The 16,459-nt window shown below is 48.2% G+C and overlaps 7 protein-coding genes across 7 annotated transcripts; all 7 read left to right on the top strand.

The window, feature by feature from the left end:
• Positions 1-592: 592 nt before the first annotated feature.
• Positions 593-1,179, top strand: EI90DRAFT_3020816 (uncharacterized protein; the record flags this gene model as incomplete). Its single annotated transcript, XM_039057550.1, has 2 exons — positions 593-928; positions 991-1,179. 2 exons carry the CDS (start codon positions 593-595, stop codon positions 1,177-1,179), a joined length of 525 nt encoding a protein of 174 aa, XP_038910014.1.
• A 1,279-nt stretch (positions 1,180-2,458) lies between these two features.
• On the top strand, positions 2,459-2,821 carry EI90DRAFT_2838038 (uncharacterized protein; the record flags this gene model as incomplete). Its single annotated transcript, XM_039053672.1, has 1 exon — positions 2,459-2,821. A coding segment is annotated over one exon (363 nt), but the record flags the coding sequence as incomplete, so codon positions are not given.
• A 1,984-nt stretch (positions 2,822-4,805) lies between these two features.
• On the top strand, positions 4,806-6,272 carry EI90DRAFT_3132662 (uncharacterized protein; the record flags this gene model as incomplete). The annotated part of the gene is made up of 1 exon (XM_039064493.1): positions 4,806-6,272. One exon carries the CDS (start codon positions 4,806-4,808, stop codon positions 6,270-6,272), a length of 1,467 nt encoding a protein of 488 aa, XP_038910012.1.
• A 3,509-nt stretch (positions 6,273-9,781) lies between these two features.
• On the top strand, positions 9,782-10,470 carry EI90DRAFT_3082362 (uncharacterized protein). Its single transcript, XM_039062002.1, has 3 exons — positions 9,782-9,860; positions 9,924-10,265; positions 10,322-10,470. Exons 2-3 carry the CDS (start codon positions 10,031-10,033, stop codon positions 10,390-10,392), a joined length of 306 nt encoding a protein of 101 aa, XP_038910011.1. The 5' UTR covers positions 9,782-9,860; positions 9,924-10,030; the 3' UTR covers positions 10,393-10,470.
• Positions 10,401-10,878, top strand: EI90DRAFT_3082360 (uncharacterized protein). Its single transcript, XM_039062001.1, has one exon. It carries the CDS (start codon positions 10,583-10,585, stop codon positions 10,865-10,867), a length of 285 nt encoding a protein of 94 aa, XP_038910010.1. The 5' UTR covers positions 10,401-10,582; the 3' UTR covers positions 10,868-10,878.
• Positions 10,879-12,829: 1,951 nt separating this feature from the next.
• EI90DRAFT_2682952 (uncharacterized protein) lies at positions 12,830-14,354 on the top strand. The gene is made up of 5 exons (XM_039053459.1): positions 12,830-12,922; positions 12,982-13,784; positions 13,847-13,986; positions 14,036-14,285; positions 14,337-14,354. The coding sequence occupies exons 2-4, from the start codon at positions 13,080-13,082 to the stop codon at positions 14,205-14,207; spliced, it is 1,017 nt and encodes a 338-aa protein (XP_038910009.1). The 5' UTR covers positions 12,830-12,922; positions 12,982-13,079; the 3' UTR covers positions 14,208-14,285; positions 14,337-14,354.
• EI90DRAFT_2940780 (uncharacterized protein) lies at positions 14,327-14,830 on the top strand (the record flags this gene model as incomplete). Its single annotated transcript, XM_039055256.1, has 1 exon — positions 14,327-14,830. A coding segment is annotated over one exon (504 nt), but the record flags the coding sequence as incomplete, so codon positions are not given.
• Between the last annotated feature and the right edge of the window lie 1,629 nt (positions 14,831-16,459).

Raw genomic sequence — 16,459 nt, 5'->3', positions numbered from 1 at the left:
CCTCCGAGTTCGGACTTTCCGGACTTACTCCGGACCTTGCAACTATTGCATTGTCCATTTCAATTCCGCTATTCTCCCTCATTCCTATTTGGGCTGCTGCTTCCTTCTATTCAGTCAGCTAGCCATTCCCGACTCCCATCCTCCTTCCTTCCTTCTTGGGCCTTGGCCCTTCATTCCTCCTTTGGGAAACACCATTGAGTCAAACACTTGACCCTCGGTGTTGCTCCTCTTTCCATCTCCCTTTGTCTCCTTTTGTCCTACCCTTGTTCCTTTTGATTCCGGACCCCTCCTTATATACAATGTACCTAGTAACTTGTAACCTCAGTCCGAAATCGACTTGAATTCCTCCCAAGAGACTTTCCCTCTGCTAGATCCGAAATTAGGGACCCCCAGGACAACTAGCAATGGCACAGCGCTCCACCTGAGTCGCTGAGGCCGAGGTCCTTCCATGCTAAGTCTCCGATTCCATTCCGGAGTCGTCCGAATCTGCCCATTCTAACAGACATCTTCTCGAAACAAGCTACTTAGGCTATTCCGGAGGAGTCCCAGTCCCAACCCGGCTCCCAGTTGTCACAGCCAATCCAAATATTCTATGCCAACTGCTCCCATCCAGACATCCAGGTATGACTCACAGCCATCGCTGTCCCCTCCCACCGAAGTGAACCCACGAGTGATGGATAATGCAGTTGCCACTGGTAATGATGACCTGAGCGTCCACATGCAACAAGAACCTGGATCATCAGTCCCAGCTACTTCATCGGTGCCAGCAGAATCAGTACCTTGTAGGTCCGATGGCGATCTGAACAAAACGATAATTGGCACCACCAAACTACTTCTCAAGACTGTGGCTGCTGGTCTCAAGTTCGCTCCCATCGCTAATCTTGATCAGATCCCAAACACCCTTTTGAGATTTATTCAAACCTATGAGGTTTGTGAATTGCCTTGATGATCTTGATCTTGATCGCGTTCATACCTGATGCGTACATATAGAATGTCAGTGGCAACACTGAGGAACTCAACCAGTTATGCATCGTGATTCAGCAAGCACAAAAATCGGTGGTTGAGCCCCTCCAGAAATGGACTGGAGAAACTTCTCCTGAGCTAAAGACCCTAGTGCAGGAATTCTGCGCATACAGATCTCGTCCTCCTCTCATTCACATTCACTCATTCACTTCCTAGCGAGTTGCAAACACAAGTAGAGAACATTGAATTAGTCCAGAAAAAGCATGTTGTCAAGAGGACCATTCAAGTGTCTGATATAACACAGCAAATAACAAATATGAAGAGTTACCTAAACGATTCTATTCTTCAATCCCAGGTTTGCATGTTTGAAGATTGTTTGAATAATTGAATAATCATGTCCGCTGCAAGAGAGATAGCGGCTCTCAGCGCCAACCAAGCTCGTGGGGGAAACTCTCCACAAAAACCCTTTTTTTCCACTGGCCTCGATCCTAAAACTCCGGGAAATTCTCCGGAAATTCCGCAAGGTCCGGGCTCAGTGTCCACTACCCACTCTTTGTGGGCTAGACGACTGCCCTTACTCCTACTGTAGGAATTCCTAACACACTCACACTAACTCTGACACGTCCTAGCGCCTTAGAGAAATTAGGGGAGGGGAGAACTTAATTTTTCAATCCCGGTATGTACAGGATTATAAAGAATAAACATTTTTAGAAATGATTGATGGGAAATATTGGCGCCATATGGCTCCTGGACCCCATCGTAAGCGAAATATTTGAAAAGGGCATCAAAAGAATAAAAGAATATCATCCAATATATCAAAATGATGGTAAAAATGTGAAAATATGAGGAAAATCGGGAATTTATCAATGATTTCACAAAATTAGTACCCGAAACTGGAAATGTGGCTGGGAATAACCTTTACGCGGCTAAAGAACATTTTTCCCAATTTATTTGATGCCTTGGGAATGTGTGAAGCATGCTTTTCTGACTTCCCGCTTGCCTAAATTGAACTTCCCACGCCCGCACATGACCAGATCCCGTGACCCGCGCCGTGGCCAACCTCCCCAACACTTAACTCCACCAAATCTCCACCGATTGGGACGATCTTGACATCGACGGATTCGTAGGAATTAGGAGTATTTTTAGGTACCAAGTTTGTATCGATTTATGGAACGAATGAAGATGATTCTTGCATGGTGAAAATGGATATCCGAGCTGGGTCTGCGTGTGGGCGATTATCCCGCCTACACCGCCATAGCTAAGAATATCGACTTTAATTCTGCTTCGTGCTGAGCATGCATCGGTTCAATGTACGTGTCTGCATAGATACTTATGGATTTCCTAATCACTCATGTTCCCAGCCGAGATATCAAAACTCAAGCGAGCCCCAGCCAAGCACATTTATGTGAAAAGCAAATCAGAGTGCCTACCAGGTACATGGGATAAGATCCAAGAATCCCTACTCAAGCACCTGAAGGAAGCTGGGAATTGATTCGTTTGGCTACGGGGATCTCCTGGAACAGGGAAGACTGCGATATCTATGAGTGTTGCATCCACTCTGAAGGAGCAGGGTAGGCTGGCCACATCATTCTTTTGGGATAAGAACCAAGCAGGAACAGGCTTGGATTCTATCGAACTGTTCCCCTCTACCCTTGCTTGCCAACTTGCATCCTTCAATGAGGACTTCAAATTGTCGCTTGTCAGACGTCTTCGGCAACCTGATTTGGTCTTTGTTCAGGATCTTCCTCTGGACAAACAAATCAATACTCTGGTGATTGAGCCAATGCGTGACTTGAAGGATATGTGGTCTTCGGGAAATGATCACATCGTTATTGTCCTGGATGGCGTTGATGAGTGCGGGGATCAGGAGAGACTCGGGTCGCTGATGGAACTAGTGCTTGCCCTTCAGGAGCTGCCACCGGTATTTTCTGTGCTAGTCAGTTGTCGTCCTGAGCCAGAAGTCATTTCAGCTTGGGATGAAGCTTGGACCAAAGGTCATGTCATACTATGTGAAGATGTGGACAAGGTTGTATTGTGGGAAGGTTTCCAGACAGTCCACCATATGGTAGAAGAAGGCCTCCAGCACCTCTTTGCCAAATATTCATGGAAACCAGACAAGGAAGAACTTGATGCTTTCACTTGGGCTTGTCGTCGGTTGCCTAGTATAGCTTCTATCTGGGTTCGTGATGTCGGTGTGCAGACATGGCAGGGCCGCACCTTACAGTCAGTGTTCCAAAAGTTGCTAACCCTCACCAATGCACCTGCCAACCTCAACTGGGAGTACTTGCGAATTCTTCGACAAGCCTACATGGTGGATTCATCTGATATTCACCCAGATGTAGCCAAGAAGTATCGCTTAGCGGTTGGCACGATTATTGGGGCACATGAACCGATGACCATCTCTTTTATCTCACAGCTTTTCAAGATTGACAAAGATGAGATCCGTGTGACATTGGGACCAATCAGCTCCATCATCAAGCTTCCCTCAGAAAACGCAGTGAAAGTCACCTTGTATCACGCAACGGCAAAAGAATTCATCATGGGGGAACCAATTGGCGATGAGAAGGACAAAGTATTCTTCATTGATGATGCAAAAGGGTATTTCCTTGGATTGCCGCTCCTTCAACTCTTCAACAATTATTGTGAGCAGGATGCATTCAGAATACCTACCAAACCCCCTTTAGGAGACGAAGGAATATGGGACGAATTTATGATGAACCAGAAGGAATATTGGGGGCGCTACTCCTATGTTATTGATTACTTAACCCAGCACTTGGACCCTTTGCAACTTTTTTTGCAAGAGTCCAATGAATTGCAGAATGAGTTTAATTCCTTCATCACACAAAAACACATCTTGACTTTTATGCACTTGCAATATTCTGGAGGCACTTTATTTCCTGCTGAATTACTTCAATTCAATGTGAGTATAAACAATTCCTCAGGTACTTTTCTGATGTCATTTTTGATAGAATCACCATTCAAGTCACCTCCTGAGAGATTTACATGAGATATCCAAAACTGCTGCAGATACACCATGGAAACTCTATCGATCAGAGCTTCCTTTCGCCCCACCCTTGTCATCCCTTTACAAACAATATGGTTACCTTGCCGATCCTGTCCGGACCTTCTCTGCCTTCAGCAAGTTCTCTGGAGGCACCATTCCATTAAGCAAGGATCTGCTCATTGCCCAAGAAGTCATGCAGGCAAAGTTGAGTGAACTACCAGCAGCAACCAATAAATGGAAACATACCTATGAGGCTGAATTCCATGAACCTGATGTTCACAATGGTATCATGACATGTGCTGCACTCTCCCTTGATGGTTGCTATATTGCACTCGGATTTGGCAGTGGAATTATCGAAGTGGCTGATATTGACCACCAGTGCACAATCTGTTGATTGCAGCATGATCCAGCCAATCTCCCAGCCTGGATTGAATTTGTCCATGGCAGCCACTGGGTTGTCACTGAAGATAACAAAGGGAATGTAACAATCTTTGGTGATGGTATGGTCCCTCTGAACCTTGGCTGTTATGGATATAGACTAGAATCTTATGGTCCGTGGGTGGACCCAGGGCCTCCCCCCATTTTACTTCTCCATCAAACCCCATGCCAAGCTTTCCCACCGGGTTTTGGTGCTGGCTGGGGGATTTGTTGAGTTTCAAGGGACTTCCCTTGACCATTATAACTTTTATATTAGATAGTTAGAAGTCATATGATGTGTAAGGCAGATGCCGAAAATGTTTTCTGATTATCAAATACATAACCCACAAACCTTGTACCATGATTGTAACATCCTCACCATTGTGTCACCACTGTAAACTCAACCTGTAACCCTGGAACCATGTCCACCTCCCTATTCCTCCTCTCCATGACAAAACCGCAACGAGGAGGGCATTCCCATGCCCAACCTCCTGCTGCCCGCTCCCACCAGTCCACCGGGTGGTTGAGTGGTTACTCCCATCCAACCAGAAGTTCCCTATCAGGAACTGTAGCCTATCCCACCTCCTCAGGAGAAGGATACGGTCCAGGCAGCTCCAGGATGCCTGGCCACGCACCCGTGGGTCCCACTTCCCACGGTCACCCACTACCGTGCACTGGTCCACCAGCCCACTTTCCCCAACAACTCCCGCTACCGGTACGCTCCCATGAGCGCCAAGTCACCGATAGCCACCAACTGGGTGACTCCCTTTGGGAGTCCCAGTATCCCTCACTACCGGTACGCTCCATTGAGCGCCAAGTCACTGTTAGCCAAACACTCCCAGCACACCCGCTACCGGCACGCTCCCAGGAGCGCCAAGTCCCCGTTAGCAGACAGCCAGGTGGCTCCCTCAAGGAGCCCACATCATACTCGCTACCGGTATGCTCCCAGGAGCGCCAAGTTACCGTTGGCCGACACACAGGTTGTACTTCCGTACACTCATCCTATTCCGCTCTCCCTCCGATGGCTACGCAGCCACCTCCATTAGTGAGCCGAACGGCTCAGGTTGGGTTCCCCGGAACCCATTCCTGTAACATTGGCACTCTTCCCACTGGTCCCAATTCAGCTGGAACCATAGCCTCAGATAACAGATTGTTTGTTGTGCAAGTCCCACGAAATCCCAACAGCCCTTGGTACAACAACATGATGCTCATATCTGTTTCAGAGGTTCCATCCATTCAGCCTCTTTCCTCTCCTCCTTTCTCTCCTCCTCCCCAATCCAAAAATAACAAAAATATGGGTTTGACTGTTCCACACCGTCGGATGCTTGGTTTCTCTCCAGGAGCACGTTATGTAGGTGCTTTTGATGGGACCCAGGCCATTACTTGGTCAATGGAATCGTGCCAGTGCACTGCGGGTTATCAGGTGACAAACTTCGAACATTGGATGATTAATCCTAATGTCCCTCCGATACACCCATATCTCATCCCTGAACCTATATTCACTCGAGCCACTCTTCTGGCAGAAGGCAACACAGCTTGTGTGCATCATTCCAACGCAAATGTGGGGCATGACTCTGATGAGTCTTGGATCAAGCACCCATTTTACGACCTCTCCCTCTTGCCGAACTTCTCAATGCCTTTCAATTTGCGTGCTGCAACGAGAACCCCACAAATCCATTTTGGATCTTTGTGGTTCAATGGCAGAGATGAACTCATGCTCCCATCGGAATATAAACTGATCCATTCCCAGCAAGCCTGGTATGGTCATCGAGTGCCATATGATCCTCTGAGCCTTTACCACCCTCAGTCCAGCAGGGATGGAACTTGGTTTCTGGTCCAGGGAGAGTTACAGGCCCCAATTGTCATGGACATTAGCCAAGTTGTTTAGCATCTACGAGCGTGCTCTTTATTGCTTACTCGTCACTCTCTTGGCTATAAGCTTGATGACTTGTGTGCTGCAACGCTGTTTAGAATTGTGGAGAGTCCCCGAAGTGTATATTCTGTAATGTTAAGTTTGGTAATGTATACAATATTGTTGGTGGGGATGGGTCTCTGGTATCATGTGGAGTACAGGAAGACATAGTGCCCAAACTGCAGGTGAGGGGAAAATAAGTAGGACCGTACAGCTTCTTGAATAAAGATTATTGCGGGCTTGTGCTCAGCTTATGGGATGCACACACATCCGAGCCACTGAAAGAAACAACAGTGATTCATGGATTTGTATCATGCATCCTTATCTCTTCCTCTCAAATTTGCTTCTTGATATGACCCCATCACAATATAGGTATGTGTGATCATAAGATGTAGGGGGACAACATAGTACAACTACCTAAGGGACACAAGACGGAGGCGGGATGAAGGATGGGAACATGAGGAAAGATCCTTTGTACGATACGAATGACTAGCCAACTTGATGGGGAGGTGATGTGCATCGAGAGGATGCCACTAGAATCGCATCTGGGAAACGCCATCGAATGGGGGATCCTGGTGCCAGTTGTCAGGCCGTATAGGTATGTGGTGAGTGATCCATCGCAAATGGGAACACATTTCAACCATACTTCTATCTGCACATCAGTGATATTTCCCCCAAATGACAAGCCAAGGACACGGTGAGAGCCAACTCACCAAATTGGATATGTTGGATACATGTGCAACCCACCAATCAGTTCCGATAAACGTTATACCCCAGTATATCCCTTCATAGCCAGCGTCCCGAGAGCTAGAAGCTCATCCTGAAGGATCACTCATTCCAAGTGGAAGACATGGGGAGGCAGTGCCACTGCCCATGGCGAAAACAGGTGCAACTGGATTTTCAGATGCATTGCATGTGAGAATGGTTCTTCAAACAGTTGCGGACATCATTTAGATTGATGCTCAGATCAATAGCGAATGATAGGTTCATACTCAGCTCAAATGAAGATGGAGAACTTACCACATGCTGACGACTTGCTGCCCAGTGCACAACTTCAGTACAATGAGCAATTCAAAGGACCATAAGTCCCAGAATCTCCAGTGACGGTGCGTGGCGAACAATTTGGCACCAAGACCTTTCACTAGATATTGTCTGTTGAGTATTTACTGAATGTCCTGAGCATACCTGCACATGGATTCCTGGACCCGACAGGCTGAAAGGCTGAGGCATGTTACTGGCCACCGGAATGGAAAGGGGGATGTGATATCGATGGTAACGTGCTGGTTAGAGCAGCGGTGAAGGAACAAAAGCTGGAGCCATCGAGAAACTCCTGCCATCTTGAATTTTGGTCTGTTCAAGAGTGCACAGTGCAATTCCCATGTCCATCCCACCCTATTGATCAAGGTCAATCCAGGGTGATATAGGAGAACAGCCATCCTCATGCTATCAGTGCTCAATCATGCATGCTTTGAGAGAGAAGAGTTGCCGGTAGGATGCAACCACTCTTGAAAATATGGAGCATTTGAAATTCAAGCTGAAAAGAACGCGAGATGATTTAGTCGATCCAACATGCCAGTGTGTAGGTGGAGTGAAATCATAAATGGTCCAAGACCACAGCTTGGAGAAGAGCTTATATAATCAATTGGTAATTGCATTTACGCCACCGACTAAACAAAGTCTTCCAACTCCACCGATTATCTAAAGTACCTTGAGCATATCAATTCCAACCTCCTGTTTCTCTTCTTGTTCACACTGGAGTGCTTGGATCTTGTGATCCCCCAACATTCTGTTGGAAGTCAAGCTCAAATCGTGTATTTACGGTTATTTACATCAGGTTAATAAACTTAGCGGTCTACTTCCATCACCTACCCTCGCTGGCGTAACCTTGTTTTTCAACACATTCCATCTTCATTGCCCAACCCAGCCTGTCGCAGTTCGAAGCAGACAATTCTGAATCCGTCGCTCGGACAAGCTGACTCCGAGAGCCGAGGACACGCACAGACTCCCTGCCATTCCCGCCAACTAATCCCGGCAGCTAACGTCATCTTTTAATTTGCTTCTGATACCCACAACATCTCGCTCACACCTTCCCTCTGTTTTCTGGCCAGGTTGCAACTGCCTGAAGCTTTACAGTGTGCGCAACTATTCTTTATTCGCTCCTCACTCATGGATCGACTTCGCAATCAAACCCATCCATAGAGCGACCGTTGCCACACGTCCGATTCTATATGTCGCTGCCGATTCTATCATCCATCGTCTTGCCTGGGGGATTTAGTTTATACTATTCTCTGGCCATAATGTTTTCCTATTCTTAGGGTATCTGCATGCGTCGTTGGTGAAGTGAATCTATGACCCAAAGCAGACGACGGACTTATGGGTTTCCTCCCTGGCTCGACTTGGACCCAAGGAATGTCGGTTGAAGGAATTTGCACGCATGGCGATGGGAAAGGGCGCCAGTTGGGGCACAAACAACCCTTCCCACTATCATCACGCTGTGCCCTACTTGTCCTTGGTTCCAGGTGCGCTCTACGGTAACCCGCACTGTATGATCGCGTATTGTGACCCAGAACCTGCGCCGGGCAGCGCTTCCACTAGTCACCGCCTCGGCCAGTATATGGCCCTACATCTGGACATTACTATTTACTGATCGGCTTTCTTTCACTCTACATAAGGAGAAATAGTAATCAACTCTGGAATGGACTCGCTTCGCGACCGTGGTTCTCGGCTGAAACAATTCAGTTTTGTCGATTTTCCTGAATCGAATGAAGTAGCGCGCTAATCGGTAGAGCGTGATAAATGAACACCATAAAAAGGGGACGTCGGAATACAGTAGTGGAGCTATATATTGTCCATGTGGCGCAAGTGTATGTAACCCCCGCTGTTGCTCAATTTGAACCCGTTATTGATGAGAGCTTTCCGGCACTAGATGAGCTGTCCTGAAGCAGATTCAAGGCATCTCCATCGTCGGGTTTAGATGCTGCACTGTCCCCCAATCTCCGGGTTTCGTTCGTTCACAGTTTCAAAATGTCTAGACACTAAAAAGCCTGCTTGCTCATCGGATCTGGCTACTTCTGAGGGCCCAGACGCTGATGAGGGGGGGGATGACGTCTTGAGGCCACTTATTACTAAGCCGCATCGAGACTCTCCAGTCTGTCGTACAGGCGGGCTCAAAGGATTCTCTACAGACGCCGTCTCTTCGCTCCTTGGATCGCCCTGTTCCTGAAGCTATAAGTTCCGCTATTAATACGCCTCCACGCCTCCTCGAGGGTTGCCCCAACCGCCGGTGCTGTAGTGCCCAAGTCGTACGGCAACACAAATGGCCTAAACCTGCGCATGCACCAGCTTGCCCAGTGATTTGACGGCTGGGACTATTTCACAAGCCTTTGGTACCCTCCTACCTATCACTATGCGCGCGACACTCGTGAGAGAAGGCCTTGGAAATGGTAGAGTATTCAACAACACTGTTGCTGAACCTGGAGGGTTACCTCCTATGGAAGGCGACCTTAGTGTATCCGCTGATGATCCGTATTGGTCTCCTGAGACGCGTAGAAGGATGCGCCATTGGTGAGTAAGTATCCTGTCATTGCCACTGTAACCTATGCATTAAATCGGCTACATTCTTGCCAGACGGGACAAGCGGGCATCGTTCCTGAGCTCCGAATTGTGATAACCACCCAGCGGATCAATGGATGATGGCATGATCAGTAATAGTCTTCCTGTTAGGAGGGTACTCCATGCGGAACCTCATTGTCTCAACGTCATTTCAATTTGCTGAGTTCCTTCTCACATTCCTCCACGCCGCACCTGCAGCTTTTGGCACCCCAGCCGGTCTCGGTATTACCTCTATTCAGCGCGGTTTCTATATCAGGAGTTCAAACGCTGTTGTTCCCGTGGCTGGCGATGGCACAACCACTCCATTCTTGGGGTTGATGATCGGGCAACTTGTTTCAACGCTTTTCACCCATACCGGTATTTGCTTGCTCTTCGTTACTGTACAATATGGTTTACCGCTTGGAGATTCATAGACACACTCGACTCTTCAAGGTTTCCGAGTTTGTATATGTATTATTGGAGAAAATTTATCTTAACATTTTGACTGCGCCAGCCGGATGGGCATCTATATTGTTACTTATCGTGCGCAGAGGACCGCTTTTTCGCCCAACGATGACTCTGTTTAGATTCCATCCTTAGAGGGTGCCAGAGCAGCGTGATAACCTGGTGCGTCTGACACAGCCACCGCATTTGCGGTAGTATTGCAAGTTCTAGAAAGCACAATCGCGGAGCGCATGGCAATTAGTGCACAGGTGTTGTTTTGTTTACACGCACTGCGCCCAACGGCAACATGCCCTCAGCGGTTCTACCACCGACCTGTTATTTACCCATTATATCCCTTATTCAAGCGCAAGTCAGCCAAGAGGATGGAGTTGATGAATTACAATGGATGGCTACTTTTTCTTCCTCACCTTCTGGGCCCTCCATTTGGAGTACACCCGACTACGGGCTTGTCCAGGGATGAGGCGCCATCGATGACTTCCACAGCGCAGCGTCCCCTGAGAAGAGATCTCAGGTGATGTTGACCTCGGTTGGCCGGTGGGTTGGTCGCATAGGAGGTTTCGAGTTATGGTTTGGAGATGAGCGCGCACCTAGTGTTCCTTGATCACTGTCGCATTAAATAAGGCAAAGGCTAAATTGAGAGATAATTCTCAAATGTACGCTAGCTATGGCGAAACATCTCTTGAGATGGCAATCAAAACGGGGGAGACGCCATGGATGGTTCAAACTGAACGTTCATACCACTGAAGAACAGTAGGAACCGGAGAAGCAATGCGGGAATCCAGAGCCCCATACATGCCAACCGCCTGCATGATGACGTACAGACAAGACCTATCTCCAAAACTTTCTAACCTGACTAGCAGTGAACCCGGGTACCCCTAGCGCGCCTCTTACTGGGCCCGATGTGAGATCGCTCATGGGGACAACAGCGATGCATTAATCATCCTGGGGTAAGTTGATGATGTATGCAATCTCAGTGAGTGACTGGACCACAGTTCCAGACCAGAGACTAATAACAACGGACAGCTATAGAGACGACGAAGTGGCGACGTGAGAGGGGTGCGACACCTATGGGGAGGGATTTGATCAAGAAAGAAGAGAGCTTCTAGACGGTGTGGGCGTCCCTAAAGCCCACATTCATCCAATGTGGCAATGAATCTTGCTTTGTCATCTGGCCGATATGTAAAGGCTTGGATGAGGTACCGCCTTACACAGAAGAGGACGGATGTGGACCATCGAGCAAGGGTTTGAGGGTCAAAGCACCTGCATGCCAGTGAGACTGTTCAAGAGGTCGGAGTGTTGAGAGAATAATATGTGGCGGGAGTACTTCAGGATTAGGAGAAGCATGAAGGAAAGTGATGCGTGGCTTGGTAATCGCTTTACCTGAACCGCCTCCGCGGAAAGAGGTGAAGCAGCTGGAAGACCAGCATCAGAGATCTATGTAGCCTGAGATTCACAGCATGACCCAGCCTCAGACATCCACTGTCTGCGAGAAAAGGTACTTAACTACCTACCGTGACAATTTCATCCCAATTCCTTTGCCAAACTCAAGGTGGGAACTGGACCGCGAATTTCGACAGTGTCACCAACTCTTCTGAAATGTACCGCTTAATCCAGAAAAACATTTTACCATTCTTTTGTTTACCCCAAACAATGGGGTGTACGGACGTTCTAGGGCCGCTCTCCTCAGACTTAATTATGGCCACAAGGATAAAATGTTGGGATGAAAGTGGCTGGTCAGCCGGAATGATCGCATGACTCTAGGCAGTGGGGCCAGTGTTGGTGAACAAAAAAACCACTCTTGTAGATTGGAGACGCGCCGAACTGCACCTGTGAGGTGTCCCTCGCGGGAGTTGGAGACTGCATGGCGAGCAGCATCATGCATATGGGAAGTTCCGCAACGTCGGGATCATGTGAATGTCAAAAAAAAAAACCAACGACTTGCCGTTTCAACCCAAAACCGCTTAAATTTGTCTTGCTCATTATTGTCTGAGACTGATTTCCCCTCTACACATATACCGTTACATACTCTGCTCCGCGGAAATAGAAGCGCACGTTTCATGACCCAGGCTGGTTGAGGGCTCGACGTTATGCGTGTGCATTACTATGCAGTCGGCAAGGAAAATGATTAGGTCCTGTACGCGACTTCGCAATGCCGTCTTGCTCTATTCCATCCTACTTGTGACTGGCTTAGACCTCCACGCCCACCGGGACGATTTCTCCATTTCACGTCAAGCGGGCACGCATTTGCATGTTGAATGTCCTTTGTTTGCAAGCAAGGAGGCCTGAGCCATGGATTTATTTATCGCTTTCGATTGAGAAGCCAATTCAATGAATACTCGGCTTCCCGAATGGTCACCGTTTGTCTCACGCCGTTGGGTATGTATATGCTATTTCACACCGACTCCCATTCTTGGGTGGAAGCACGCGTTGAATGGTCCAGGCTGAGGGCTCAGTGTTACATGCGTGCATCCCTACACTGTATTCGAGTGCGCAATGCTGCCTTTGGACTTGGTTCACTCCATCTCTATGGAGTAGCTTAAACACTTCCGCTGTGTATCAGGTCCAGGCAGGTGCGTGGTTATTTCCCTGTTAGGGAGGGGTCCACGTTGCCTCACTAATACCTATTAAGGCGAGTCGACGCATATATGATACAAGAGTAACTGGGCAACCTTCTCCCAAACTCCTTCTTGAACGCACACCGTTCTGATCGCTAGCCACACCGACACCATGCCCACTGATCCTAAATCTCATCGCTTTCCCTCCTGGTTCAAGAAGACGCGGCACCCTTCTGAGTCTTCTGACGATCGGTCACAGGTCTCAACCCCCCCTCCCTCCAACAACCAGATCATCGGGCCTGCCGCCGCATATGACAGAAGGAACGACAAACACCACCGCAGCCCCGCAGGACTGCATTCTGGCACCCTTAATACTACAGCGCCCACTCTTTTACTTCCTGGTGGCACCTTGCAGGATCATACCATGCAGCAACGGACATCGTCTCGAGACAGACTACTTGGGCTATTCCGGAGGAGTCCCAGTCCTAACCCCGCTTCCAGTCGTCGCAACCAATCAAGCGTATCCCAACCCAAACATTCTATGCCGACTGCTCCCATCCAGACATTCACGGACGACTCACGGCCATCGCTGTCCCCTCCTGCCGAAGTGAACCCACGAGTGATGGACAACGCAATTGCCACTGGTAACGATGACCCGAGCATCCACATGCAGCAAGAACCTGGATCGTCAGTCCCAGCTACTTCATCGGTGCCAGCGGAATCAGTACCTCGTAGATCCGATGGCGATCTGAAGCAAACGATCATCGGCACCACCAAACTACTTCTCGAAACTGCGGCCGCCGGCCTCAAGTTCGCTCCCATTGCTAATCTTGATCAGATCCCAAACACGCTTTTGAGATTTATTCAAATCTATGAGGTTTGTGAATCGTCTCGATGATCTTGATCTTGATCGCCTTCATACCTGATGCATACATATAGAATGTCAGTGGCAACACCGAGGAACTCAACCAGTTATGCATCGTGATTCAGCAAGCACAAAAATCGGTGGTTGAGCCCCTCCAGAAATGGACTGGAGAAACTCCTCCTGAGCTAAAGACCCTAGTGCAGGAATTCCGCGCGTACGGATCTCGTCCTCCTCTCATTTACATTCACTCATTCTCTTCCTAGCGAGTTGCAAACACAAGTAGAGAACATTGAATTAGTCCAGAAAAAGCATGTTGTCAAGAGGACCATTCAAGCGCCTGATATAACACAGCAAATAACGAATATGAAGAGTTACCTAAACGATTCTATTCTTCGATTCCAGGTTTGCATGCTTGAGGATTGTTTGAACGATTAAATCCTTAATAATCATGTCCGCCATAGCTAAGAATATCGACTTTAATTCTGCTTCGTGCCGAGCACGCATCAGTCCAATGTACGTGTCTGCATAGATACTGATGAATTTTCTAATCACTCATGTTCCCAGCCGAAATATCGAAACTCAAGCGAGCCCCGGCCGAGCACATTTATGTGAAAAGCAAATCAAAGTGCCTACCAGGCACGCGGGATAAGATTCAAGAATCCCTACTCAAGCACCTGATGGGAGCTGGGGATCGATTCGTTTGGCTACGGGGATCTCCTGGAACGGGCAAGACTGCGATATCTATGAGTGTTGCATCCACTCTTAAGGAGCAGGGTATGCTGGCTGCGTCATTCTTTTGGGATAAGAACCAAGCAGGAACGGGCTTGGATTCTATCGGACTGTTCCCCTCTACCCTTGCTTGCCAACTTGCATCCTTCAATGAGGACTTCAAATTGTCGCTTGTCAGACGCCTTCGGCAATCAGATTTGGTCTTTGTTCAGGATCTCCCCCTGGACAAACAAATCAATACTCTGATGATTGAGCCGATGCGTGACTTGAAGAATATGTGGTCTTCGGGAAAGGACCGCATCGTTATCGTCCTGGATGGCGTTGATGAGTGCGGGGATCAGGAGAGACTTGGGTCCCTGATGGAACTAGTGCTTGCCTTTCAGGAGCTGCCACCGATATTTTCTGTGCTAGTTAGTTCTCGTCCTGAGCCAGAAGTCATTTCAGCTTGGGATGAAGCTCGGGCCAAGGGTCATGTCGTACTATGTGAAGATGTGGACAAGGTCGCAGAGGAAGAAGCTTTCCAGATGGTCCGCCGTATGGTGGAAAAAGGCCTTCAGCACCTCTTTGACAAATATTCATGGAAACCAAATAAAGAGGAGCTCGATGCTTTCGCTCGGGCTTGTCGTGGGTTGCCCATTATAGCGTCTATCCGGGTTCGTGATGTCAGTGTGCAGACACGGCGGGGCCGCACCTTTCGGTTGGTGTTCCGGGAGTTGCTAAACCTCCCCAATGCACCTGCCAACCTCAACTGGGAGTACTTACGAATTCTTCGACAAGCCTACATGATGGATTCATCCGGTATTCACCCAGATGTAGCCAAGAAGTATCGCTTAGTGGTTGGTGCGATTGTTGTGGCACGCAGGCCGATGAACGTCTCTTTTATGTCACAGCTTTTCAAGATTGGGGAAGACGAGATTCGCGCGACATTGGAACCAATCAGCTCCATCGTCAATCTTCCCTTAGGGGATGTAGAGGATGTCGCCTTATATCATGCAACAGTAAAAGAATTCATCACAGGGGAACCAATTGGCGATGAGAAGGACAAAGTATTCTTTATCGATGATGTGAAAGGGTATTTCATTGGATTGCCGCTCCTTCGACTCTTCAACAATTATTGTGAGCAGGATGCATTCGGAATCCCTATGAATCCGCCTTTAGGAGATGAAAGAATTTGGAAGGAATTTATGGTGAAAAAGATCCATGACTATGAGCGCTTCTCCTATGTTATTGGATACTTAACCTGGCACTGGGACCCTTTGCAACTTTTCGCACAAGAGCCCAATGAATTGCAGAACGAGTTTAATTCCTTCATCGCGCAAAAATACATCTTGACTTTCATGCACTTGCAATGGTCTGGAGGTGCTTTATTTCCCAAAGAATTACTTCAATTCAATGTAAGTCTAAACTATTCATCCGGTACTTTTCTGATGTCATTTTTGATAGAATCACCATTTCATCCAACTCCTGAGAGGTTTAGAGGAGGTAGCTTACACTGCCGCACACGAACCATGGCATCTCTATCGATCGAAACTACCTTTCACCCCACCGCCATCGTCCCTTTACAAACAATATGGCCATCTCGCTGACCCTGTTCGGATCTTCTCCGCTTTCGGCGAGTTCCCTGGTGGCACCATTCCATTAAGCGAGGATTTGCTCAGCGCCCAAGAGGTTATGCAGGCAAAGTTGAGTGAACTACCAGAGGTGTTCAATGAACGGGGAGGTGAGGTAATCAATTATGAAGATGAACTCCATGAACCCGATGTTCGCAATGGCATCGTGACATGTGCTGCACTCTCCCTCGATGGTTGCTATGTTGCTCTTGGATTTGGCAGCGGAATTATCGAAGTGACCGATATCAACCACCAGCGCACAATCTGCCGATTGCAGCGCAGTCCAGCCAATCTCCCGGTCTGGATCGAATTTGTTCACGGCAGCCACCGACTCGCCACTGAGGATAA

The sequence above is a fragment of the Cantharellus anzutake genome (assembly GCF_015039405.1).
Source record: "Cantharellus anzutake strain C23 chromosome Unknown EI90scaffold_91, whole genome shotgun sequence".
In the NCBI taxonomy this organism is placed as follows: Eukaryota; Fungi; Basidiomycota; class Agaricomycetes; order Cantharellales; family Hydnaceae; genus Cantharellus; species Cantharellus anzutake.
The sequence above is the reverse complement of the archived record's forward strand: the minus strand, read 5'-3'. Positions and strand labels throughout refer to the sequence as shown.

Coding starts and splice junctions, on each gene's coding strand:
- EI90DRAFT_3082362 (XM_039062002.1), top strand. CDS start 10,031: ATGCGGAACCTCATTGTCTCAACGTCATTTCAATTTGCTGAGTTCCTT. Junction 10,266..10,321: donor AACGCTTTTCACCCATACCG/GTATTTGCTTGC, acceptor GGAGATTCATAG/ACACACTCGACTCTTCAAGG.
- EI90DRAFT_3082360 (XM_039062001.1), top strand. CDS start 10,583: ATGGCAATTAGTGCACAGGTGTTGTTTTGTTTACACGCACTGCGCCCA.
- EI90DRAFT_2682952 (XM_039053459.1), top strand. CDS start 13,080: ATGCCCACTGATCCTAAATCTCATCGCTTTCCCTCCTGGTTCAAGAAG. Junction 13,785..13,846: donor GATTTATTCAAATCTATGAG/GTTTGTGAATCG, acceptor GCATACATATAG/AATGTCAGTGGCAACACCGA. Junction 13,987..14,035: donor CTAGTGCAGGAATTCCGCGC/GTACGGATCTCG, acceptor TTCTCTTCCTAG/CGAGTTGCAAACACAAGTAG.